Source organism: Bombyx mori, chromosome 24 (assembly GCF_030269925.1).
Source record: "Bombyx mori chromosome 24, ASM3026992v2".
Taxonomy (NCBI): Eukaryota; Metazoa; Arthropoda; class Insecta; order Lepidoptera; family Bombycidae; genus Bombyx; species Bombyx mori.
The window spans coordinates 2,613,061-2,638,507 of NC_085130.1; the positions used below are offsets into that span (position 1 = coordinate 2,613,061).

The 25,447-nt window shown below is 36.8% G+C and overlaps 2 protein-coding genes across 3 annotated transcripts in view; one reads left to right on the top strand and one right to left on the bottom strand.

The window, feature by feature from the left end:
* The window catches only part of LOC101740397 (uncharacterized), a 43,088-nt gene extending 26,737 nt beyond the window's left edge, over window positions 1–16,351 (top strand). For both annotated transcript variants that reach the window (XM_062675632.1, XM_038019863.2), the window contains exons 4-10: window positions 4,192–4,230; window positions 6,326–6,394; window positions 7,274–7,305; window positions 8,679–8,717; window positions 10,813–10,881; window positions 11,761–11,792; window positions 14,314–16,351. In XM_062675632.1, coding sequence (XP_062531616.1) covers window positions 4,192–4,230; window positions 6,326–6,394; window positions 7,274–7,305; window positions 8,679–8,717; window positions 10,813–10,829 — 196 coding nt within the window. In that variant the 3' untranslated portion in view covers window positions 10,830–10,881; window positions 11,761–11,792; window positions 14,314–16,351. The remainder of the gene's footprint in view (window positions 1–4,191; window positions 4,231–6,325; window positions 6,395–7,273; window positions 7,306–8,678; window positions 8,718–10,812; window positions 10,882–11,760; window positions 11,793–14,313) is intronic.
* Window positions 16,352–17,183: 832 nt separating this feature from the next.
* On the bottom strand, window positions 17,184–25,222 carry LOC101746235 (uncharacterized). Its single transcript, XM_004923729.5, has 9 exons — window positions 25,148–25,222; window positions 24,348–24,464; window positions 22,770–22,971; window positions 22,041–22,357; window positions 21,203–21,535; window positions 20,103–20,140; window positions 19,043–19,142; window positions 18,743–18,810; window positions 17,184–18,148 (listed from the first exon to the last, which is right to left on the bottom strand). Exons 1-9 carry the CDS (start codon window positions 25,151–25,153, stop codon window positions 18,130–18,132), a joined length of 1,200 nt encoding a protein of 399 aa, XP_004923786.2. The 5' UTR covers window positions 25,154–25,222; the 3' UTR covers window positions 17,184–18,129.
* Window positions 25,223–25,447: the final 225 nt, after the last annotated feature.

The window sequence follows — 25,447 nt, forward strand, 5'->3', positions numbered from 1 at the left end:
CTTATTTACACTCGTATACCTGGTAACAAATATTGGAATAGAATCAATTATATCAAGTATAGAACTGTGTTGATTTAGTTCTTGATATTAAAAGCAAAACATAAATTGTTTGAATTTAGTGGTAGGACATCTTGTGAGTCCGCATGGGTAGGTACCGCCATCCTGCCTATTTCAGCCGTGAAGCAGTAATGCGTTTCGGTTTGAAGAGCGGTACAGCCATTGTGCTGAAAAAAAAGTCTAGAACTCTTGTCTTGAAGTGAGTGGCGGTATTCACGGAATAGACTTATTTATCTATTCCGTGGCGGCATTTGTGTTGTAGATGTCTATGGGCTCCCGTAACCACTTAATACCAGGTGGGACGTAAGCTCGTCCACCCATCCAAGCAGTAAAAATAAGAATTCTAAGTTAAATAGATTTTGTACAGGATCCCTGGTACACTTTTCGTTATTTATTACTAACAAGCTGATTTTTCGTGAGTAACTTCCTTTTGACTAGACGCCCAACTTTTTTCATTACAGTAACGTTGGTAAGTGGTAGCTTATTTGGGGTTGCAAGGATAAAATATGTTGCTTTCACGAATTTTAAAAATTTATTACTCAACGATTTTTTCTTTGTTAATTATCAAGAAAATTATCTAAATAACGTGAAATAATATTTGTCCTACAAAATATAAGGTTTTGTTAGGGAGTCCTCCCTCTCCAACATGTATCATAAAAAAGGTAACGAAAACTAATTACTAACCAGCTGATTTTTTTTTATTGGTTAGCTAATATTTGCATAGTTTACCAGCCACATTGTCCTACAAACTGCCTGGTATGTCATCTTGGTCATACGCTCAAAAGTTGTCAATACCGCAGGCCTTTTTTTTATTTATTTTTTATTAGTAACTGTAGGACAAAGGCACCACGTGATAGGTTAATATATTTTTCGTCCAAATAAAACAATGTCCTACAAAAAAAAAGGTGTGTGCTTTATTAGTCCTACAAGATTTGTAATTTTTGAGTATACAAAATGAAATGAAATATATATAAACATTAAATTTACTCTAAATTCCTTGTAACAACAGGAATGATAACCTATTATTACATCACCCCAACTTTCAGACAATACAACATCACAATATTTGTGTTGCTTTCGAGCAGATAACATTTCTTACAAGAAAGCCATATCTCTATTATTTTTTTCTCTGTTATCTCTATTTTCAGATAACAAATTACATACACAAAAAACATTCCATTATTATATTTTTGCAGCACAGATTAACTATTCAAATTATTTTTTGAAAGACAAATAAAATACGAGGTTGACTAAAAACAACTTTACGTGGTTATGATCACCGTAAGCAATGCTGTGCGCATGCATTTGTGGGCAAGGATAATAGTGGGCTTCAGCTCCAATAGCAAAATGTACGAAATAATATTATTTTTAATTTCATTAATTTAACCTTATTTTTTTATTGTTTTTTTTTTATTGCTTAGATGTTTGGACGAGCTCACAGCCCACCTGGTGTTAAGTGGATACTGAAGCCCATAGACATCTACAACCTAAATGCGCCACACATCTTGAGATACAGTTCTAAGTTCTCAGTATAGTCACAACGGCTGCCCCACCCTTCAAACCGAAACGCATTACTGCTTCACGGCAGAAATAGGCGGGGCGGTGGTACCTACCCGTGCGGACTCACAAGAGGTCCTACCACCAGAAAAAAACTATGTAACTGGAGGACTGGAATAACGTACCACGCAGTTTGTAGGATAATGTGGCTGGTAAACTATGCAAATGCTAGGTAACCAATAAAAAAAAATCAGCTGGTTAGTAATTAGTTTTCATGACCTTATTTATGATACATATTGGAGAGGGGGGACTCGCTAACAAAACCGTATATATTTTAAAGGACAAATATTTTTTCACGTTATTTAGATAATTATCTCGATAATTAACACAAAAAAAAATCGATTAGTAATAAAAAAAAATTCGTAAAAACAACATATTTCATCCCTATTATCTTAGTTACAAACCACAATCGAGAATTTTCGTACAAGAATTAGTTGGGCGTCTCATTGCAACGAAGCTATTCTCGAACATTCAGCTTGATAGTAATTATTTTTACGTTAAGTATTAGTACTACAACTTTCGAGCTTAGGACCAAGATGACATACCACGCACTTTGTAGGACAATGTGGCTGGTAAACTATGCAAATATTAGCTAACCAATAAAAAAAAATCAGCTGGTTAGTAATTAGTTTTCATGACCTTGTTTATGATACATGTTGGAGAGGGGGGACTCCCTAACAAAACCTTATATTTTGTAGGACAAATATTTTTTCACATTATTTAGATAATTATCACGATAATTAACAAAGAAAAATTCGGTTAGTAATAAATTTTTAAAATTCGTGATATCAACATATTTTATCCTTGCTATCCCTAGTAAGCTACCACTTACCAACATTACTGTAAAGAAAAAAGTTGGGCGTCTAGTCACTAGGCAGCTACTCACGAAAAATCCGAAAAATGAAACCCGCAAAATTATAATTTGCGTAATTACTGGTGGTAGGACCTCTTGCGCGTCCGCGCGGGTGGGTACCACCACCCTGCCTATTTCTGCCGTGAAGCAGTAATGCGTTTCGGTTTGAAGGGTGGGGCAGCCGTTGTACCTATACTTGAGACCTTAGAACTTATATCTCAAAGGTGGGTGGCGCATTTACGTTGTGGATGTCTATGGGCTCCAGTAACCACTTAACACCAGGTGGGCTGTGAGCTCGTCCACCCATCTAAGCAATAAAAAATAAATAAAAAAACAGCTTGTTAGTAATAAATGATGAAAAGTGATGAAAAGTGTACCAGGGATCCTGTACTAATTACAATATAGATGAAATTTAGAATTTAAATAGGATCGTTGGAATCGTTGACTTACTGACTTCAATAGTTCTTGACATGAAATTCTATGATTCCAACGTCAGATTACACTTTCATATAAAAAGTGTGTATAAGTTTGTTTGTTTTGTTCCCAATACAAAGAGTTCTCATGTCGTTTACCTGATTGCTTTAAAACCTTAAACGTACTAATATAGAACAATTTTGGGTGCCAATTACGTATATCAATCGTAATTCGTAAATGTAGAAGGATATAGAGGAAGAGGTTTTTTTTTAAAGAGATTTTATGACCTGGTAACTGAGACCTTTCAGTCATGTCTTATTTTAATGTATATTCATATTTTTATGAAAAATGATATTATGGAGTGAAATGAAATGAAGATGATTAATTTGAGACATTAATCAACTGGGATCAAATAAATTAGATGATTTGAGATGAAATATAATCTCAGTGAAATGGTGGTCGTTTACTAAGATTTTTTCAGTGGACTTTTTGGAGGATCCCGAGAAGTTACGTCCAGCGGCTTTGTTTCATTTTCACACATTTGTGCACTTTCACAGATATTAAACAGTTAATAAACCACCATTATTACACATTTAAACCCGAATAAACACTAAATAGACAAAATAAAACAAATCACACAACTTCACTCCTCGCGTTCCCGCCAAAAAGTCCAGAAGGATATAGAGGAAGAGGTAGACCTAAGAAGAAATGGATGGATTGACGTGAAAGACGATGTGGGTAAGAGGGGAGTGAGCGAAGTAATGGTATATGATAGAGGAGTATGGAAGGAGAAAACATGTTGCGCCGACCCCAGGTGACTGGGAGAAGGGCAGGATAATGATGATGAACTTAACTAATCTAATGACCTAACTAACCTACTTAGAAGAATAAATGAATTTGCCGAAAAAAATAATCGAGCACTATACGCTAGTAGACTCATAGAAGATCATTTTTAAGACAACGTAGAGTATGTGTTAATGTTCGTTGAGGTCAATTTTGGTTTATACTTTAAATAAATAATTGTAAATAAAATATCATTTAGCTCAAATTAAACAAAATCAAGTTAAGTTGATATATATATATATATTTTTTTTTTTGCTGGCTCATCATAATTGGGTCTTTCCTCGAGTTACCTGCGGGAGACAATGTACTCCATGGGTTTTGTCTACAGACATGAATAACCCCAGGTGACTAGGAGAAGGGCAGGAGAATGGATGATGAATCGTAATTCGCAAATTTATTCTTGAATTTCGCATTATTATTCTTATATATTATGTTCAAGTAACGATAACAGACTTCTTTGTCCGCAGGAACGACATACCCAAAACTAGAAATATTTATGATAAGCAGTAAGTTTCCGATTTTCATTTACTACAGATCATTACGAATTACTAATTACTTTTTTATTGCATGTAGGCAGACGAGCATACGGCTCACCTGATGGTAAGCGGTTACCGTTACTCGATGACGTCTCACGGGGCTCTAACCTGAGGACTTTGCTAACACTAGCCCTAGCAAGAGCAGTGCTTCGCAGAATCTGCCACCGGATCGGAAACGCGATCTGGTATATAAATTTTTGTCACTGCCTATAAAGGCAGACGAGCATACGGCCCACTTGATGGTGAGTGGTTACCGTCGCTCATGGACGTCAGCAATGCCAGGGGCAGAGCCAAGTCGCTGCCTACAAATATCTATCTGATATGGAGTACTTCAGAATTAACAAACAATAATAGACTTAATTGCATCTTCTGTTACATAATAAGATAAGAACATTTAAAAAAACATAATATATTTTAAAATTAATATTAAAAATTAAACAGTTATGCGTATTAATAAACTATACAAAACTCAACTCTATTTTTACTGAATGAAGACTTTATTTGAGTCGACTATTATCAAAGCCGGCAATGTGACTTTTGGACAATTATTGGTAAATCAGAAAAACGAATTATTGACTTTGTATTCCATTGGCAGTCACAAAACTCTTCGGAACGACATCTTAGATAAATAACAGGTTAACTATTAACCTTTATTTAATGCAGGTTTTGTACCGTATTCTTTGAAGGAGACGATTATATTCAAATCAATCTGTATTGACATATCAATAACATTTTTTTGTCCAAATGCACAGATTGTCACCTTTGATAATAGACGACTCATTTCATGACGCTAAATGACACTGAAGAAAAATCCTTTTTTTAAATTAAAGAGTTTTAAATAATAAAGATTTTTCACTCTTCTATTTTTGTCTTAGGAATTGTAAGTTTGAAATAAGCGTTGCTCTGAAAACAAAGATTTATTATTTCAATAACGTAAAACGTACACAAGAGTAATTAGTACAATTACACTTGTAAACATAAAGTTGGTATCTCACCTGAAAACAAAGAAATGACATTGTAACTATACTTAAGCCGTTTAGGGTCGATTCGACCAAACAAGAGTAAATCTTATTCTTAGAATAACTCGTCAGTTAATCGAGAGTAAATCAATTTTACGTTTTACCAACTACAATTCTAAGAATAGTGGGCCTATTCGGGAATTGTTACTATACCGCCGTTTCGCACGGAATAACGGAGCTATTCCTAGAATAAATTAATGGCGTCTGTCAGTCCAACATCTGATTTCTGTCATTTCATAAATATTTATTCTGTTTAATTTCAAGTCAACGCAATGCACTAAATGATTATTAATAGTCTGAATGCAACGTTTAAACGAAAAAAGATAAAACCACACGACAAAACTTGACAATTCCCTCAAACAAACAAGAAATAAAAATAATACGTTTGACAGCTGGATATCTTACACAACAGCTACTTTTTCACACTAAAATACGGCAAAATCGAGTTGACGATTTGTATGCTCTTACACTATGCCGTTGAACAACAACATTTATTTGCCGGATTTTATTTTTGTTCACCATTCACTCTGCTATTCGCGTATTGTTATTCCTAGCGCAAGTATACGTGGAAAAACGACTATGAATTTACTCGAGATTAAAATCATGGAATAGGTTATTCCTCGTATAGTTACTCGAGTTTAAATTTAAGTTTGGTCAAATCCGCCCTTAGTTGTATTGCAATTAAGTCTTTTATTGTTTATTAATTCTGAAGTTTTTTTTTTTATTGCTTAGATGGGTGTACGAGCTCACGGCCCACCTGGTGTTAAGTTGTTACTGGAGCCCATAGACATCTACAACGTAAATGCGCCACCCAACTTGAGATAAGTTCTAAGGTCTCAGTATAGTTACAACGGCTGCCGCACTCTTCAAACCGAAAAATTATTTTTCCATTAGAAGCCGACATTGTCCCTGATGAACATAGGCTACTTTTTTAATTTTTTAATTTTTTTTTTGGTTTCATGTTTGTTTTAATGTTTCCGAAGCGAAGCGAGGGCGGGTCGCTAGTTTATAATATATATGGTAATAATATTTGCATTGTGCACCAGATCGGACTTTCAGATAAAGATTAAACCCGACCACCTGCCCGAGAAGATAGATGAAGATGAAAAAATAATGTGAGTAAATTTTAACATGCACCTATTCTATATAGGGCTGTATAATTTAACCGGCCAAGCCGGCTAAAAAAGTTAGCTAAATTAATTAGCTAGCTAACCGATAGGCTTAGGTAGCTAATTTATATTTAAATTTAGCTATTCTACATGATAATCGCCTTATCGTTGCCGCCGCTGATTACTCCCCGAATCCTGATCACGCAGGAGCAAGTCACCGTCGTCGCCCTAGACACGTCCTTGCGGATCCATCAGATCCAATAACTCTTGCATTAGATACCTTCAGCTCTAACACTAGGAGCAGGCCGAGGAACCCCGGTAACCGTACTCGTCGAACTCGACAAAGAGGTCGACGTGCAACCTAACCTATGCATCAGCCCGCTGAGTTTCTCGCCGGATCTTCTCTGTGGGTCGCGATTCCGATCCGGTAGTAGATTCATTCGCGAAGCAATTGCTCTTGAGTTGTTAGGTCTCCTTCGGAGGCGCTCGGGCAGTTGTTAGCAAATCCCACCCCTCCTGGCTGAGCCTTTGCTCGCCCACCTGTCCTGGTGAAGCTGGAAAGGCCTCCGGGCCACCACTAATCTTTCAATAAAAAAAAAAATGTTTAAATTTAACCGGTTACCTGAATTAGCTCAGTTTCAATTCCTTATCTACAGACAGGTTCAAAAAATAACCCATTTTTTGTTGTTTAAAGATACGGTGATACTACTGAAATAAATTACTTTCGTTATTTTGGTCATAAAAAAAAGATATTATTATTTTTTTCCTCATGTCGAGGCGGATGAGATTCTCGTACTGATGTCTATGGACTCCGTCAGCGGCGGACTCGTGTGGCCATTACAGCAAACAAAAATCTTTCGACTAAATCATTTTTTCATTTTACAGAATCGATTGGGAAACAACATCTGTAATCAAACGTAAGATATTTATTAAACGCTTTATAATTATTGAGGCCGTCGGCGCAAAAGTGGCCTAAAATGACCACAGTTAGTATGGAGACAATAAGGTTTTAATTTTTACACTGCTACTAAAGCAAAAACAATACGCCGCAAAAATCATGTTTACAAAGCCATCAGTTATGCGGAATTTACATTACGAAATTAGTGTCATGCATGTTGAGCTCAGTTTCACGAAAGTAGTTTCGATATATGCGAAAGTAATTTCGTTAAAAAATTAGTCTCGCGAAATCCACAGTATCGCAGTAACCATGGCGCCGTCAGCATCAAAGCTATAATTTGCTATATTCAATGTAGCTAAAGAAATGCTTATATACCTATAAACTTAAAAAAATACTATCCAGAAAAAAAAGACGTTGGTGGATTCGAGGATGGTCAACAAGAAGGCATTTAGGAGCAATGAAGTTAGTCTCTGAATTAGCAGATGAAGATCTTGAGAGTTATAAAAACTATTTTCGAATGAGTGAAGATTATTTTGATTTTTTACTGTAGGTGTTTCGGGTCCCAGAGACACCCTTGTCGCTAATATTCATCAATAAGATCTATATTTTTTTCTGTACTCCATCGTTGGTTTGCCACAGATATTAAACAGTTAATAAACCACCATTATTACACATTTAAACCCGAATAAACACTAAATAGACAAAATAAAACAAATCACACAACTTCACTCCTCGCGTTCCCGCCAAAAAGTCCAGAAGGATATAGAGGAAGAGGTAGACCTAAGAAGAAATGGATGGATTGACGTGAAAGACGATGTGGGTAAGAGGGGAGTGAGCGAAGTAATGGTATATGATAGAGGAGTATGGAAGGAGAAAACATGTTGCGCCGACCCCAGGTGACTGGGAGAAGGGCAGGATAATGATGATGAACTTAACTAATCTAATGACCTAACTAACCTACTTAGAAGAATAAATGAATTTGCCGAAAAAAATAATCGAGCACTATACGCTAGTAGACTCATAGAAGATCATTTTTAAGACAACGTAGAGTATGTGTTAATGTTCGTTGAGGTCAATTTTGGTTTATACTTTAAATAAATAATTGTAAATAAAATATCATTTAGCTCAAATTAAACAAAATCAAGTTAAGTTGATATATATATATATATTTTTTTTTTTGCTGGCTCATCATAATTGGGTCTTTCCTCGAGTTACCTGCGGGAGACAATGTACTCCATGGGTTTTGTCTACAGACATGAATAACCCCAGGTGACTAGGAGAAGGGCAGGAGAATGGATGATGAATCGTAATTCGCAAATTTATTCTTGAATTTCGCATTATTATTCTTATATATTATGTTCAAGTAACGATAACAGACTTCTTTGTCCGCAGGAACGACATACCCAAAACTAGAAATATTTATGATAAGCAGTAAGTTTCCGATTTTCATTTACTACAGATCATTACGAATTACTAATTACTTTTTTATTGCATGTAGGCAGACGAGCATACGGCTCACCTGATGGTAAGCGGTTACCGTTACTCGATGACGTCTCACGGGGCTCTAACCTGAGGACTTTGCTAACACTAGCCCTAGCAAGAGCAGTGCTTCGCAGAATCTGCCACCGGATCGGAAACGCGATCTGGTATATAAATTTTTGTCACTGCCTATAAAGGCAGACGAGCATACGGCCCACTTGATGGTGAGTGGTTACCGTCGCTCATGGACGTCAGCAATGCCAGGGGCAGAGCCAAGTCGCTGCCTACAAATATCTATCTGATATGGAGTACTTCAGAATTAACAAACAATAATAGACTTAATTGCATCTTCTGTTACATAATAAGATAAGAACATTTAAAAAAACATAATATATTTTAAAATTAATATTAAAAATTAAACAGTTATGCGTATTAATAAACTATACAAAACTCAACTCTATTTTTACTGAATGAAGACTTTATTTGAGTCGACTATTATCAAAGCCGGCAATGTGACTTTTGGACAATTATTGGTAAATCAGAAAAACGAATTATTGACTTTGTATTCCATTGGCAGTCACAAAACTCTTCGGAACGACATCTTAGATAAATAACAGGTTAACTATTAACCTTTATTTAATGCAGGTTTTGTACCGTATTCTTTGAAGGAGACGATTATATTCAAATCAATCTGTATTGACATATCAATAACATTTTTTTGTCCAAATGCACAGATTGTCACCTTTGATAATAGACGACTCATTTCATGACGCTAAATGACACTGAAGAAAAATCCTTTTTTTAAATTAAAGAGTTTTAAATAATAAAGATTTTTCACTCTTCTATTTTTGTCTTAGGAATTGTAAGTTTGAAATAAGCGTTGCTCTGAAAACAAAGATTTATTATTTCAATAACGTAAAACGTACACAAGAGTAATTAGTACAATTACACTTGTAAACATAAAGTTGGTATCTCACCTGAAAACAAAGAAATGACATTGTAACTATACTTAAGCCGTTTAGGGTCGATTCGACCAAACAAGAGTAAATCTTATTCTTAGAATAACTCGTCAGTTAATCGAGAGTAAATCAATTTTACGTTTTACCAACTACAATTCTAAGAATAGTGGGCCTATTCGGGAATTGTTACTATACCGCCGTTTCGCACGGAATAACGGAGCTATTCCTAGAATAAATTAATGGCGTCTGTCAGTCCAACATCTGATTTCTGTCATTTCATAAATATTTATTCTGTTTAATTTCAAGTCAACGCAATGCACTAAATGATTATTAATAGTCTGAATGCAACGTTTAAACGAAAAAAGATAAAACCACACGACAAAACTTGACAATTCCCTCAAACAAACAAGAAATAAAAATAATACGTTTGACAGCTGGATATCTTACACAACAGCTACTTTTTCACACTAAAATACGGCAAAATCGAGTTGACGATTTGTATGCTCTTACACTATGCCGTTGAACAACAACATTTATTTGCCGGATTTTATTTTTGTTCACCATTCACTCTGCTATTCGCGTATTGTTATTCCTAGCGCAAGTATACGTGGAAAAACGACTATGAATTTACTCGAGATTAAAATCATGGAATAGGTTATTCCTCGTATAGTTACTCGAGTTTAAATTTAAGTTTGGTCAAATCCGCCCTTAGTTGTATTGCAATTAAGTCTTTTATTGTTTATTAATTCTGAAGTTTTTTTTTTTATTGCTTAGATGGGTGTACGAGCTCACGGCCCACCTGGTGTTAAGTTGTTACTGGAGCCCATAGACATCTACAACGTAAATGCGCCACCCAACTTGAGATAAGTTCTAAGGTCTCAGTATAGTTACAACGGCTGCCGCACTCTTCAAACCGAAAAATTATTTTTCCATTAGAAGCCGACATTGTCCCTGATGAACATAGGCTACTTTTTTAATTTTTTAATTTTTTTTTTGGTTTCATGTTTGTTTTAATGTTTCCGAAGCGAAGCGAGGGCGGGTCGCTAGTTTATAATATATATGGTAATAATATTTGCATTGTGCACCAGATCGGACTTTCAGATAAAGATTAAACCCGACCACCTGCCCGAGAAGATAGATGAAGATGAAAAAATAATGTGAGTAAATTTTAACATGCACCTATTCTATATAGGGCTGTATAATTTAACCGGCCAAGCCGGCTAAAAAAGTTAGCTAAATTAATTAGCTAGCTAACCGATAGGCTTAGGTAGCTAATTTATATTTAAATTTAGCTATTCTACATGATAATCGCCTTATCGTTGCCGCCGCTGATTACTCCCCGAATCCTGATCACGCAGGAGCAAGTCACCGTCGTCGCCCTAGACACGTCCTTGCGGATCCATCAGATCCAATAACTCTTGCATTAGATACCTTCAGCTCTAACACTAGGAGCAGGCCGAGGAACCCCGGTAACCGTACTCGTCGAACTCGACAAAGAGGTCGACGTGCAACCTAACCTATGCATCAGCCCGCTGAGTTTCTCGCCGGATCTTCTCTGTGGGTCGCGATTCCGATCCGGTAGTAGATTCATTCGCGAAGCAATTGCTCTTGAGTTGTTAGGTCTCCTTCGGAGGCGCTCGGGCAGTTGTTAGCAAATCCCACCCCTCCTGGCTGAGCCTTTGCTCGCCCACCTGTCCTGGTGAAGCTGGAAAGGCCTCCGGGCCACCACTAATCTTTCAATAAAAAAAAAAATGTTTAAATTTAACCGGTTACCTGAATTAGCTCAGTTTCAATTCCTTATCTACAGACAGGTTCAAAAAATAACCCATTTTTTGTTGTTTAAAGATACGGTGATACTACTGAAATAAATTACTTTCGTTATTTTGGTCATAAAAAAAAGATATTATTATTTTTTTCCTCATGTCGAGGCGGATGAGATTCTCGTACTGATGTCTATGGACTCCGTCAGCGGCGGACTCGTGTGGCCATTACAGCAAACAAAAATCTTTCGACTAAATCATTTTTTCATTTTACAGAATCGATTGGGAAACAACATCTGTAATCAAACGTAAGATATTTATTAAACGCTTTATAATTATTGAGGCCGTCGGCGCAAAAGTGGCCTAAAATGACCACAGTTAGTATGGAGACAATAAGGTTTTAATTTTTACACTGCTACTAAAGCAAAAACAATACGCCGCAAAAATCATGTTTACAAAGCCATCAGTTATGCGGAATTTACATTACGAAATTAGTGTCATGCATGTTGAGCTCAGTTTCACGAAAGTAGTTTCGATATATGCGAAAGTAATTTCGTTAAAAAATTAGTCTCGCGAAATCCACAGTATCGCAGTAACCATGGCGCCGTCAGCATCAAAGCTATAATTTGCTATATTCAATGTAGCTAAAGAAATGCTTATATACCTATAAACTTAAAAAAATACTATCCAGAAAAAAAAGACGTTGGTGGATTCGAGGATGGTCAACAAGAAGGCATTTAGGAGCAATGAAGTTAGTCTCTGAATTAGCAGATGAAGATCTTGAGAGTTATAAAAACTATTTTCGAATGAGTGAAGATTATTTTGATTTTTTACTGTAGGTGTTTCGGGTCCCAGAGACACCCTTGTCGCTAATATTCATCAATAAGATCTATATTTTTTTCTGTACTCCATCGTTGGTTTGCCATTTTCAATGCTTGAAGCGCGTCCGAACTAACAATACACACGTCCGCACAGCGCAGGCCCTTTCGCGACATTAGTTTCACGTCGCGTCTACACTATGAAATTAGTTGCATGACACTAGTTTCACCAAAAAATCGCGCAGGGCACGAAACTAATTTGCATGCATGAAATTAATGCATGCATTACGAAAGTATTAAATTACACGTGAAACTGTTGGTAAAACTAATGTCACGAAATTAATTTCATGCCACTAATTTCGTAATGTAAATTCGCCTTTATCTATGGCTGAAACTAGGGATAGAGCGGTTTTGCTTCAAAATTTATTATGTTTTAAATAAATTGCAATATATGTACATGTAAGCACGAATATGAAAAATGTGGGTTAGGTCAGTTCTGCGCTGACGGTTTCAATTATGAATAGCTTTACTTGACTATTAGTTTGTAGTTAATTTATCTAACAGTAGTCTAGTATTACTTGTGCAGAGACAATGTCTTTTTATTTGAAGTGAAATTTCTTTAGGCGCGTTGAGAGTAAAATTCAACTCGCGACAGATTTTTTTTAAATTTTTTTATTGCTTAATTGGATGGACGAGCTCACAGCCCATCTGGTGTTAAGTGGTTACTGGAGCCCATATACATCTACAACGTAAATGCGCCACCCACCTTGAGATATAGGTTCTAAGGCCTCAGTATAGTTACAACGGCTGCCCCGCCCTTCAAACCGAAACGCATTACTGCTTCACGGCAGAAATAGGCGGGGCGGTGGTACCTACCCGTGCGGACTCACTAGAGGTCCTACCACCAGTACCGTTACGGCTAGAGAGAAAAGATACAATTTAGGAAGAGCGAGAGTGAGAAAATAGACAGAGCGTCTCGCGAACCACTCGACCGTGGTGAGAGGGTAAGGACAAAACGAGCTAGGTCATTTCTCTTATACACAGAACATTCCCTGTTACAATAAAAATTTGATTTAAGGATGAAAAATGAAGAAAACCACAATACTACACACCGCAAAAGAAGTTTCACTTCATTCACGTGCACCAAGTTGACTTCCACGGTGAAGGAATAACATCGTGTAATTAAAATCAAACCCGCAAAATTATAATTTGCGTAATTACTGGTGGTAGGACCACTTGTGAGTCCGCACGGGTAGGTACCACCACCCCGCCTATTTCCGCCGTGAAGCAGTAATGCGTTTCGGTTCGAAGGGTGGGGTAGCCGTTGTAACTATACTGAGATCTGAGAACTTATATCTCGAGGTGGGTGGCGCATTTACGTTGTAGATGTCTATGGGCTCCAGTAACCACTTAACACCAGGTGGGCTGTGAGCTCGTCCATCGATCTAAGCAATAAAAAAATAAATAAAAAAAGCGCACCATTTTTTTTCCATTACGAGCTTACATTTTCCTGTTAATTATTTCCGACTTATCTCAACTGCTGTCGTATATGACCACAAATACGTACGTCCCTACCCGATCCTGCGGACTGAATGGTAAACAGTCGACGTCACCCTAAACACGTCATTACGGACCCTCCCGATCCACTAACGGTGCTTTTAGGCACCTCAAGCACCGGTCATCGTCCTCGTCGCACCCGTTGCTTGCGACATAGAGCTCAGCGAGTAAATTAACCCATAGGCACAGAGCACTGAATTTCTCGCCGGATATTCTCATTGGGTCGCGTTATCGATCCGGTGGTAGATTCTGCGAAGCACTCTTGCTAGGGCCAGTGTTAGCAACACGCCCGGTTTGAGCCCCGAAAGCTCACCTACACGCTAGGGTAACGCTGATGCTATCTATAAGCTATGCCTTAAATAGCCCTTTTAGTGTTGGGTTAAAAAGAATTAGCGTTCCACCACGTTTTTCCTTGTATACTTGTTGGTTGTCTAATAACTATCTCCTTTTACAGGCGAAGATTCGTTATCTACGCCGAGAAGGATTAGGCGAAGCAAACGCAGCACTAGAAATGCGAAGCTAAGCGTCATCTTGAGGTCATCTAAACGTCACATAAACGTCATCTAAAGGTATCAGTTAACTTCGACTCCAACAACAATCATAATGTAATGTCGGATAATACAGGCTACCGGTTTTAATTTTAGCGTAGTGACTTCTACAAATGTATGTGGAAATTAATTATTAAACTAATGTCGGTCTGGTTTAGTTACGTCATGGCATTGTTTAGTCGGTTGGTGTCAGTTGGTGTTAACGCATCTTCCGGGGAAAGACATTTATTTAAGAGTTTTAAATATGTGTATTCTATGATCACGGTGTAGAAGATTACACTGTAGATTAAGGGGAAATCGGACCCTTTTTTTATTTATTGCTTAGATGGATGTGGAAAAGTATTGTGACTTCCCAGATTTGTCCCTCTTCTAACACCAGTCTCTATTCTCCCAATCTACTGTATCAGAAGCGAAGACCATTGTTTTTATTTTTAATCAGATCTCTCTCACAACTCAAACGATGTGAGTTTTAGATTTAATTTAAAGAATATTCTTTGATTTCATAAAGATTAGCACAGTTATAAATGATTTTGTTTACAAGACAAAAAGAAATATAAAAATGGCGCCGGACACAAAAATGGCGCCGGATATAAAAATGGCGTCGTACACCTTTCCATTTTAAATCGAAGTTTTAAACGTAATAATACCCGATAACCCACCGTTCGAAGTGCTTGACTGCTTCGTGGCTGTCAATAGGCATGATTTTGGTACACGTCCGGACTCAAAACGTAACAATCACTTATATTGTTTCATCCTTAAAATCCTTTAATGACTGTATTTCATTTTCATATATGTAGTGTGTGTCGAATTAAAAAAAAAGATAATGTTTCATCAATCAAGTTCCATTTTATCGTCACATAGAATTTAAATACGTGAACAAAACTAGTTCAGAGAAAAGTGTTTTAATGGTGGCCTCTTAAAGCAGGAAATTTGTTGTTTTTTTTGAAGTGAAACTTCCTTATCGGCGTTGGAAAAAAATTTACCGTCACATTTTTCGGTTACGCGTCACATTTTTCCGTTACGCGCCATCTGTTTTGTATTCATGTCTATGATAATAAAATCCTTTTGTTTAAACTTTATCTAATTTAACTTTTTGTATTCATGTCTATGATAATAAAATCCTTTTGTTTAAACTTTATCTAATTTAACTTTTTGTATTCATGTCTATGATAATAAAATCCTTTTGTTTAAACTTTATCTAATTTAACTTTATTTAACCAATTTCTAGAAAGTTGCATGTAGATCATTTTTCGAAAAATAAGGCCATAAATAAGTTTCACTTCTTACGTGTGTACACTAGTACACGCACACATTTTTTTGTACGGATGTGGTTGATACTTGTGGTAAATTATTCAATATATTAATACACGAACGAAATCATTAATTTGAGGTTAGGATTTTTTTCAACGTTCGCGCCAAAAAGATTACACATGCCCATTCATCTGTGTGCTTAGTGCGAGACTTTTAACGTTCTCGATAGCGTAAGAGTTAACTCAAATTTGTATGGAGTTGGAACGTTTGCCTACATTTGCCACTAGGGGCGCTGTTCCAACTGCATACAAATTTGAGTTAACTTTTACGTATCGAAAAATCTTAAGCAACTCGCACTAAGCACACAGCAGTAAGCAGTAATGCGTTTCGGTTTGAAGGACTGTAACTATACTGAGACCTTAGAACTTATATCTCAAGGTGGGTGGCCCATTTCCGTCGTAGATGTCTATAGGCTCTAGTAACCACTTAATACCAAGGCTTTGAGCTCGTCCGCCCACCTAAGCAATAAGTAAAAATTATAACTGTTTTTCAATGTTTTGTTTTGGGTGTGCCATAAATCACTTTAATAATCTCTTTCTTTAACATCTAGTTTTAATATTAGTTTTTGTTTAAGTTTTTTGTTTTTGTTTTATATGTTCCTTTTTTTTAAACAATAAATTTTTCTGATGGAAATTTTGTTTTATTTTGAAATTTGATTTTGATGATAAGCTAGCCGTACTCGCACGCTTTGCTAAAATTAACATTATTATTTATTGTCATTATCATTAGGGAGTCAAACACTCATATAAATATTAGCCTATCCATTAAGTACGTGTATTTTCTACACGGATACCAAGTTTCAAGTCAATCGGATGCATGGTTCAGTAGTTATACCGGAACATCCGTAAAAACCACTGTAGATTTATATATTAGTAAAAATAAATTATATTAAAATAAAGGATGACAAAAAAATCAAAGGCTCAATTATGTGAGCGCTGTCCTACTGTTTGAGGGCATACCTGGAGCCACTGCGTTCATCCACAGAGCGTTTCCAGAGATCTTTTTTGCCACGCACCATCCGGCTATAGAATGAGCTCCCCTCCACGGTGTTTCCCGAGAGCTATGACATGTCCTCTTTCAATTGTGGAGAGTATTAAGCTGCGGCGGCGGCTTGGTTCTGCCCCTGGCATTGCTGAAGTCCATGGGCGACGGTAACCACTCACCATCAGGTGGGCCGTATGCTCGTCTGCCTACAGGGGCAATAATAGAAATAGGCAGATCGTTCCTACCTACCGGCAGAACATTCCCGGAAAACGCCCCTCATCGATTTTCTCAGGAAACTCTGACATTTCTTGAACAAACATGTTCTTTTTCAAACGAGGCTTGTGGAGAGTACCTAACGGCAGGCAGCAGCTTGGCTTAGTCTCTGGCATTGCTGATGTCCACGGGCGACGGTAACCACTCATCATCAGGTGAGGGCCGTATGTTCGTCTATCTATAAGGTCATTCAAAAAAAAATTCAAAATCCTTTGCAAAGCTTTATTAAATCTGTTCTTTTAATCATACACTTATCTAATCATATTTTAAAGACAATAATATTTAATATTCCGTTAAAAAAGAGCAAGGATAAATATTGGACAACGCTTAAACGATCCACATAAATTAATTTTGAAAACATTTTAACAAAAATACAATACTTTTTTTTTACTTCTTCACATTATCGAATAAGATTTGATTTTTTTTTTAAATCTGATTTTTTTTTATTTTCACAGAGACAATTTCGGTTACCGTTTACTCGGTAGTTTTTTTTTTTCTCAAAAATAGGCAACACTGTGCCAATCAATCGATTTTTGCACGTCTCATATGTCTTAGGGTGAAGAAATAAATATGCGTTATATCATTAGATCGACGAGAAACCAAAAAAAAACTTGATAGATTACATTTTCCATTTTCACTACCTACTACTGTAGTTTGAAAACCTTTACTAGTATTTTTTTTTTATTTTTTTAATTCATCGATTTGTAAAAATACATTTACCTAAAAGATTACAAGACTATTAATTATTTATGCTAAATCATGGCAGTATGCGAAGCCGCGTCTAAGAATTATTTCTCCTTTTTAATCAAATCACAGAAATACAGGTTAGATCACAAAAAATATTTGTGATAATTCATACTAATTTCATTTTTGACAGATAATTTGTGAATTTGGCGCCAAGCGGCCATCTTTGGAACGCCAACGTAAGCTTAGTTAAACAGCATTAGGTATTTACATAAGTCAGTTTTGCTTTTGTCCATGTTATAATATTGTATTGTCTCTTTAGATAAACAATATCGCTTTCTACGGAATCTTCTCACATATTTATTTAGCTGTAAAGTACATTTTGTTCATAAATGAAATTATATAATAATATAACTGAATTACGTAATACTGTAAATCGATTAATATGATTAAAATTCGCTTTGATATCTTCAGTGCTTCTTAGTTGACCTGAAAAAAGTATGAATAATAACTAGAAACCTTTGAAATTAATATTATGGACGTAATAAACTTTTGTTTGAAAGCACACACTATATGCAAGCTTTTTAGATCGGTGTATCATGTAACCGTTATCAGTGGGACGAAAACATAAAAATCCCCATATGAATTCTCGGCAATAGAGCTATAAGATCGATACTGCTTGGTTTCTTGTGGTTCTTTGGGTCTTTGATCATGATTTACCTACAATAAATTACTTAAAGAACTTATATCTTATTTCTGCCGTGAAGCAGTAATGCGTTTTGGTTGGAAGAATGCGACAGCCGTCGTGCTCTAAAAACTGAGACCTTAGAACTCATGTCTCAAGCTAGGTGGCGACATTTAATCTGTAGATGTCTATGGGCTTCGGTAACCACTTAACATCAGGTGGGCCGTGAGCTCGTCCACCCAAAATTCATAGAAAGTTGCGACAAATTATCCGGTAATTTGTGACCTTAGGACCCCCGTGGTTATGATGGGGGGATCGACTTCAACTTTCCAAGCGGTATTTACATGCTTAAACTAAGTATGTAACAAAAAAAAACCGTTTATTCGGAGTATAGCTACCTGAATTTAGGAGAGAAGCGACGCTTCCTAAGCTCGTTGCTGGCTAAGGGCTGGAGGCTCAATGATTCCTGTAAAACCAATACGTATTATAGGACAACATTACTGTAATGTGCAAAGGTCCGGACTTAAATATTTTTTATAAATGTATCTTTTTATTTGATTGGTTTTGTTAATTTTAAGTAAGTTTCAATGATACTATGTACACATATGGACTTGTTGTTGTCTGAAATAAAATAAATCATTAATTCATTCATCATTCATTCATTCATTCATTCATTCATAGGGCGCTTTTTGTCTTACCTGAACGACAGTCCTCAACAGCTCATCCCCTTTGGGTGGCCCGTACTCCCTGAAGCCGGGGGGGCCGTATTCGAGAAAGCCAATCGGGACTTCAGCGTTACTGGAAAAATAATGAAGACTGGAAAATTCGTACGAAATGACTCGTACAACTGATTCTGATAGGCACATTCATGACATAAGCTGCCATTAAAATTATCCTTTAAGCCGTCTAACTTCCAGATGAACTCAGTCTACCAATTACAATTTTTACGGCCTTGGAAACACTCTCCAGTTTACCTATCTTGATTTACTAGTTCTAGCTTTATTATTTCAGGCTATTGGCCTCAAGCCGCAAGCTAATTTAAAATATACTCAAAAACCCAATGCGGCTGCTTGATATAACGACTCGTTGATTGATCTGTGTTCTCTGATCACCGTTCTCGTTGAACCCGTCGCTCGCGAAGAAGGGCTCGACGAGCGAATTAACCTACAGACACAGCTCACTGAGTTTCTCGCCGGATCTTCTCAATGGGTCGCGTTTCCGATCCGGTGGTAGATTCTGCGAAGCACTGCTCTTGCTAGGGCCAGTGTTAGCAACACTCCGGTTTGAGCCCCGTGAGCTCACCTACACGTTAGGGCGAAACTGATATAGCCTCTCAAGGCTATCAGCAATGGTAGGAAAAAAAAAGTCTGTGTTTACAATTATATTATCATTATTCAAAGGACGTCCACAGCCGGATTTAAGCTTCTTTGAACGCTAGCCATAATGACTGGTCCAATGCTACCTACATCCAATGGAATTCCGCGACAGGTGATAGATCCATCTTATAGAAAGGGTACAGTGCTTAATGAGCCCGCACGGGTAGGTTCCAACACTCTCCCAATTTCTACTGTGAAGCAGTAACGCCTTCGGAGGGTGGGGCAGCCGTGGCACTATTAAATACTCAGACTTAGAACTCATGTCTCAAGGTGGGTAACAGCATTTACCTTGTTGATATATATGAGCTCCGGTAAGCATTTAACAGCGGGCGGGCCGTGAACTCGTCTACCAGTCTAAGCAATTAAAGAAAATGTCACTTACGTTGAAACTTCGTCCGTTTTTTGAACTTCAGTGGCGACCTGCGGTGAGAATAGATAGTAAAAATGTACTCTATTATGTTAATTAATGATTACAATCTTTGAAATAAGAACTAAATATTCGGTCCCGGCTTATTCTGTAATAGACATCTCGACACTAAGTATACTTCTGGTATAATTTATACATGACGAAAATTTCTTATATCGTACAGATTTTACTTGTCAGCATAATATAGAAAAAGGTGAAAAGCCCTCTTGTTTCATTTAGAAATGATAAATATATGGTATATTAGAAACTATATATGCATATATTATAATAGGTCTCATTGTTGCATGAATCATAGAAATAATTCAAACTAATTTTGCGGTTTATTATTTCTGGCGTTTTATTTAATTTATATAGTTTCGATGGTCACCAGACGACTGTTGCCTTTAGAATATTGTGCTAACGTCTATTAATGTTTCGTAAAATTATTATTGCATTAAAAAATATCATTTTACAAAATAGTTCTTTATAATACGTTATTATATACACCTAAATATTAAGAGATAAACTTCAAAGAAAATTAATTTGTTGAAATGAAAATGAATTTAACGCCAGATTAGACTATAAGACTATATGTTAGTTATTCAAGGTCTTATTGAGTCAAGTATTATTGAGTCCACGACTCTGCACCATAGAGGAAAATCGAGAAAACCAACGTCCGGACTAGTCTCATCTTGGTAGCACACCGTGGACCGCCAAGAGAACAAACAAATCTGTCCTCGAGCAACTTCGTATAGAAACGAGACTGTCGACGATTTGCTACCAGAAGGTTCTTGGTTACTTTGGTCATATTGCTCGACAGCCACCAGACAACCTTGAAAGATTGATTGTGGTGGGCAAGGTGGAAGGGAAAAGACCCGCCGGCCGGCCACCAAACCGTTGGTCGGATCAGATAACTGCGGTCACTGGACTCTCTGTTGCGAACGCCCTGAGAGAAGCCGAAAACCGAAGCAAATGGAAGCTGAGGGTACAAAGAGCCACGAAGGGCTTTCAAGGACACGACCTTCAGCAATGAAGTATTCGACTAAGAAGAAGAATTCTTGAGTCTACGATCTCACCTGTTCGGCTTTGACCTCATTTTCGAGAATCATTAAAGCCTCGGCTATATTCTTGATGCCTTCTTCAACAGTTTTTATTTCCTGCTCGGCATTTAGGGCGTCGGTCGTCTCAACTTTGACTTCGACAGTCTGTTCAACGACTTTTGATTCAGTATTCTCTTTGACGGTTTGTTCAACTATGTTCTGCTGTGATTCTTCATTTGCGACTGTCAATACAGCTTCAGTGACTGCTTCAACGGTTGTCTTTACAGTGTCAGTTGTGACTTCAGCGGTTATCGTTTGTTCCAGATTTTCAGTGGCCTCTTCGGTTTGTTGTATTGCATTCTCTTCAGCCTAAAACAAGTATAGTTTGTTTAAGGATAAGCTTGGATTTAATGTGATCAATTGTTTTTAAGGTGATTCCGGCGCATTTATTTCATTGTCATTTTTCAATTGCGACTTCGGCTATCTAGTTTAATTATTCGTTATGCAATTTCATTTGATTTTTATTTTATTTATTTAGTTTTTTTTACTTCAAACTCTGTACTGGTTTTAAAGATGATTTTTTATGTTTCTGCTAAAAAAATAATTAAATAACCTACATGACATAAGTAGTAACTTAGCTTAAATTAACTATGGGTCTGAGAAACTTTCGATTTACTGTCTAAGTTTGAAGGTTAATTTATTGCATAGATGGATGAAGGACATCACAATGTGAATGCTGCGTCTACCTTGAGACATGAGGTCAAAGCTTCAATTAATTAGCATAACAACTGAGCCTCCCTTCAAACCGAAATGTATCACTGCTTCTCAGCTAAGCCACATCCAGTTGAGTCATTTTTCAAAATAAAATACCCACAGAAGCACTAGTGACTTGTTCAACTGCAACCTGGACTGCAGCTTCTACAGCGGCAGCTACAACCGAATCTTCCTGCTCTATCTTCTTTTCTTCAACAACAACAGCAGACTCTGTTACTGCAACAGTTACAGCTTCAGCTTCAACTGCCTCCACCTGGTCTGTCTTCTTTTCTTCCTGAACAACAGTAGTCTCGGTGACTGCAACTTCCACTGAGCCAGCGTTTACTGACTCCGTCTGTTCTGCCTTTCCTTCCTCAGCAACTGCGGATTCGGTGACCGCAACTTCTTCTTTTTCAACTGCCTTTTCTTCTACTACAACTGCAATTTAAAGGGAAGTAATAAGGTCATAATATCAAAACTCTTTATTCCCAATTGACAATCATGTCGAAAGCAAAACAATGAAAATGAAATGTAAACGAATCTAAATCTTGAGTTGTCTTTGATGATGGTCGAATTTACATTAGACGAATACTAGCCAATGTAAATATACAACTTCATTGTCGACGATTTGATTTGACCGCCGCATTAGCTATATTATTAAATGATGACACAAAGTTCGAAGTGGCTCGATGTGGTGGGAATATGTTTTTTTTTTGGGCAGTGCTGAACCTCATTCGTGTTATTCACGTGAGATTTTTTTTATTTTTGTTGTAAGTTAAAGCGCCCAGATATTGAATTAAATTCTTGCTCTAAGTACCTTATAAATGCTTTTTCATTTGACAAGACTTACCTTCAGTAATAGTCTCTTTTTCTTCTACAGCCACTTCGGATTTAGTTTCTACGACTTCAGAAGAGAAGAGCTGTTCGGTCACCTCATCAGGTAGACCCTGGTTGATCTCCACCTTGGGAGGACCATACTCGCGCAGACCCTCGGAGCCCGACGCCTCAGTTTCTTGGTACAGAACTTCTTTCAGAGGATTATCTGGTTTTACCTGAAATTTAACGAAAACAACGTTTATTAGTAGCATTTTATATATTGACCAGCTGAGATATGAGCTCGGCCTAATATTCAACACTTCAGACGCTTGATGCGATCTATCCTGAAAATACAGGTCAGATCAGTAAAGCCTTGAGGTGAGATAGTTGAGGATATACATGCGTTATAGAATATCTTCTTAGGTCTTCATATCTATTTCTTATGACAGACAGTAAGCACAAAAGTGGCCTGAGCCGTAGTATAGTTATTATGGAACAATGAGATTTAAGTTTTCATGAATTTGAATTTGAGTGGGCAAAAAAAACAATACGCGCAAAAATAATGTTTACAAAGCCATCTGTTATCTATGGGTGAAACTATGGATAGGTCTGTTTTTGGGTTAAAATTGTGGGTTAGGCCACTTTTGCGCTGATGGCCCCATTTATTGGTTTGATGGCTGTTCGAGCTTACGGCCCGCCTGGTGCTAAGTAGATGTGACTATAAACATCAAAATGCGTATGTGATGTGATCATGAGACATTAAGTCGAAATGTCGTATGACTACGGTAGAAATAGGCAGGATGATACGATGCTTCTTCTTCTTTTTTCTAGCGTTTTCCCGGCCAAGCTCCGCCATCCTGCTTAAACTCCTCTCTAACTAATACTTTCACCAGAAAATCATATGTCTTACAACGAGTGTTGACATTCATGCTGATATCTCCATGCTCGGGAGACGAGCCCGCTCATTGGAACAACGGTCTTCGCAAGCACACACATTATACACAAAACCCTTAGAACTGACCCACCTAATCTATGTACATAATAATACATAATCTATGAGTATTAAAATAAGACTTGACCTAAAAGTCTTAGTTACCAGGTCATAAAATCTTTTAAAAAATAAAGAATCTATGAGTATTTTTTTTTTTTATTTAGTGTAACTTGGAGTACATAATATGTGCGTATTGTGTGTTGCAATTGTTTTTTTGTGTAAACTTAAATTTCTAAATTTATCTAAATTTTTTTTCTTCCTTTGTTCACTTTGTACTTATATGTGATTTTAATGGTGGAAACATGTTTGGTTATTGTTTTAACTATTTTTTTAAATATTTTAAGTTTGTATTGTACTGTTGGTTTCCCAAATAAATATATAATTACGCAAAGATAAACAAGTTGAGTACCACTGTCTTGTCTATATGTCGAATGATTAACTTTTGTTTTCTAATGAGCGATGAGTATTATTATAATGAATATTTGCTTAGAAATTACTTTTTTTTTATAACTGTCATCATTAAAGCAAAAATGGAAATGAAAATGAATCTGAGTCTTGAGGTCTCAATGATTACGGTCGATTTTTGTTTATTGGATGGGCAGAAGTGTCCGTGGAGTATACCTCAGTTTCGGATGGAAGATAAAAAGCTGGTCCGTCTGGTTTCCAGCCGCTGGGCAGATAAGGTCCTGAGCCGAGAGCTGACACGGATCCGAGGACCAATACGAAAGCGATTGTAACCTGAAGAAAAAATACTATAAGTTAAATTTAATTACTATTATAAAACAATAATAGAAATATTAATTTGGTGGTGGGACCTCTTGTGAGTCCGCGCGGGTGGGTACCACCATCCCGCCTATTTCTGCCGTGAGCAGTAATGCGTTTCGGTTTGAAGGGTGGGGCAGCCGTTGCAACTATACTGAGATCTTAGAACTTATATCTCAAGGTGGGTGGCGCATTTACTTTGTTGATGTCTATGGGCTCCTCCTCCTCCTCCTTGCGTCGGCTTCCTCATTACTGAGGGTCGTGGTCATGGCCTTGAAATGGTCTAAATATTTCTCTGTCCATGACTCTCTTTTTAAAAAGAGAAGTAGCTTTAGAAGGGCTCCAGTAACCACATAACACCAGGTGGGCTGTGTGTTCGTCCACCCATCTAAGAAACAGAAGAAAAAAAAAACAATTATTTTACATACGTAGTAAGTATATCAATAAACCTATCGTTTAAGGTTTCACTACTCACACATAGGATTTCGGATTTTAAGCAAAAAAAAAAGCACAAAAATAAGTTTAATATAAATTTAAAAGCAAAATTTTCGACACTTTTAAAAATAAATTGGGAAAAAATTCGATAAGCGTGTTACACGAACGATATTTTTAAGGTTTTTTTTTATTACGATATTTTCAAACAAGAATAAACCACGTACCTTCATTTTGTATTGTTAACTGAGATCTGTAAAACTAATGATGTCTGATAATCGTTAAATCTCAGTTTTTATACTAATCCTTAAATATAGATCAAACAATTAGGAGGCCTTGATAGATAAATCAAATATTGATTTTAGAGTTAATTATCATTGTGCAATTCTTGTTTGATTAAGCGGAAGGGATTTCAAGGTTGCTTTGAATTATAAAAAAATAATGTTAGATTTAACGGTGGATGATGGATAATCGGTTAGGGCTTAAGGTAGGTAAGTGGATGAAACTTAATGTTTAGTAGTATCGCT

Bases quoted from the DNA above. Each gene is read 5' to 3' on its own strand.
- LOC101746235 (XM_004923729.5), bottom strand. The intron at 20,141-21,202 runs GTGAGATCGTAG...TTCTCACCGCAG, and splicing joins ATGAGGTCAAAGCCGAACAG to GTCGCCACTGAAGTTCAAAA. The intron at 19,143-20,102 runs GTAAGTGACATT...TTATTTTTCCAG, and splicing joins AAAACGGACGAAGTTTCAAC to TAACGCTGAAGTCCCGATTG.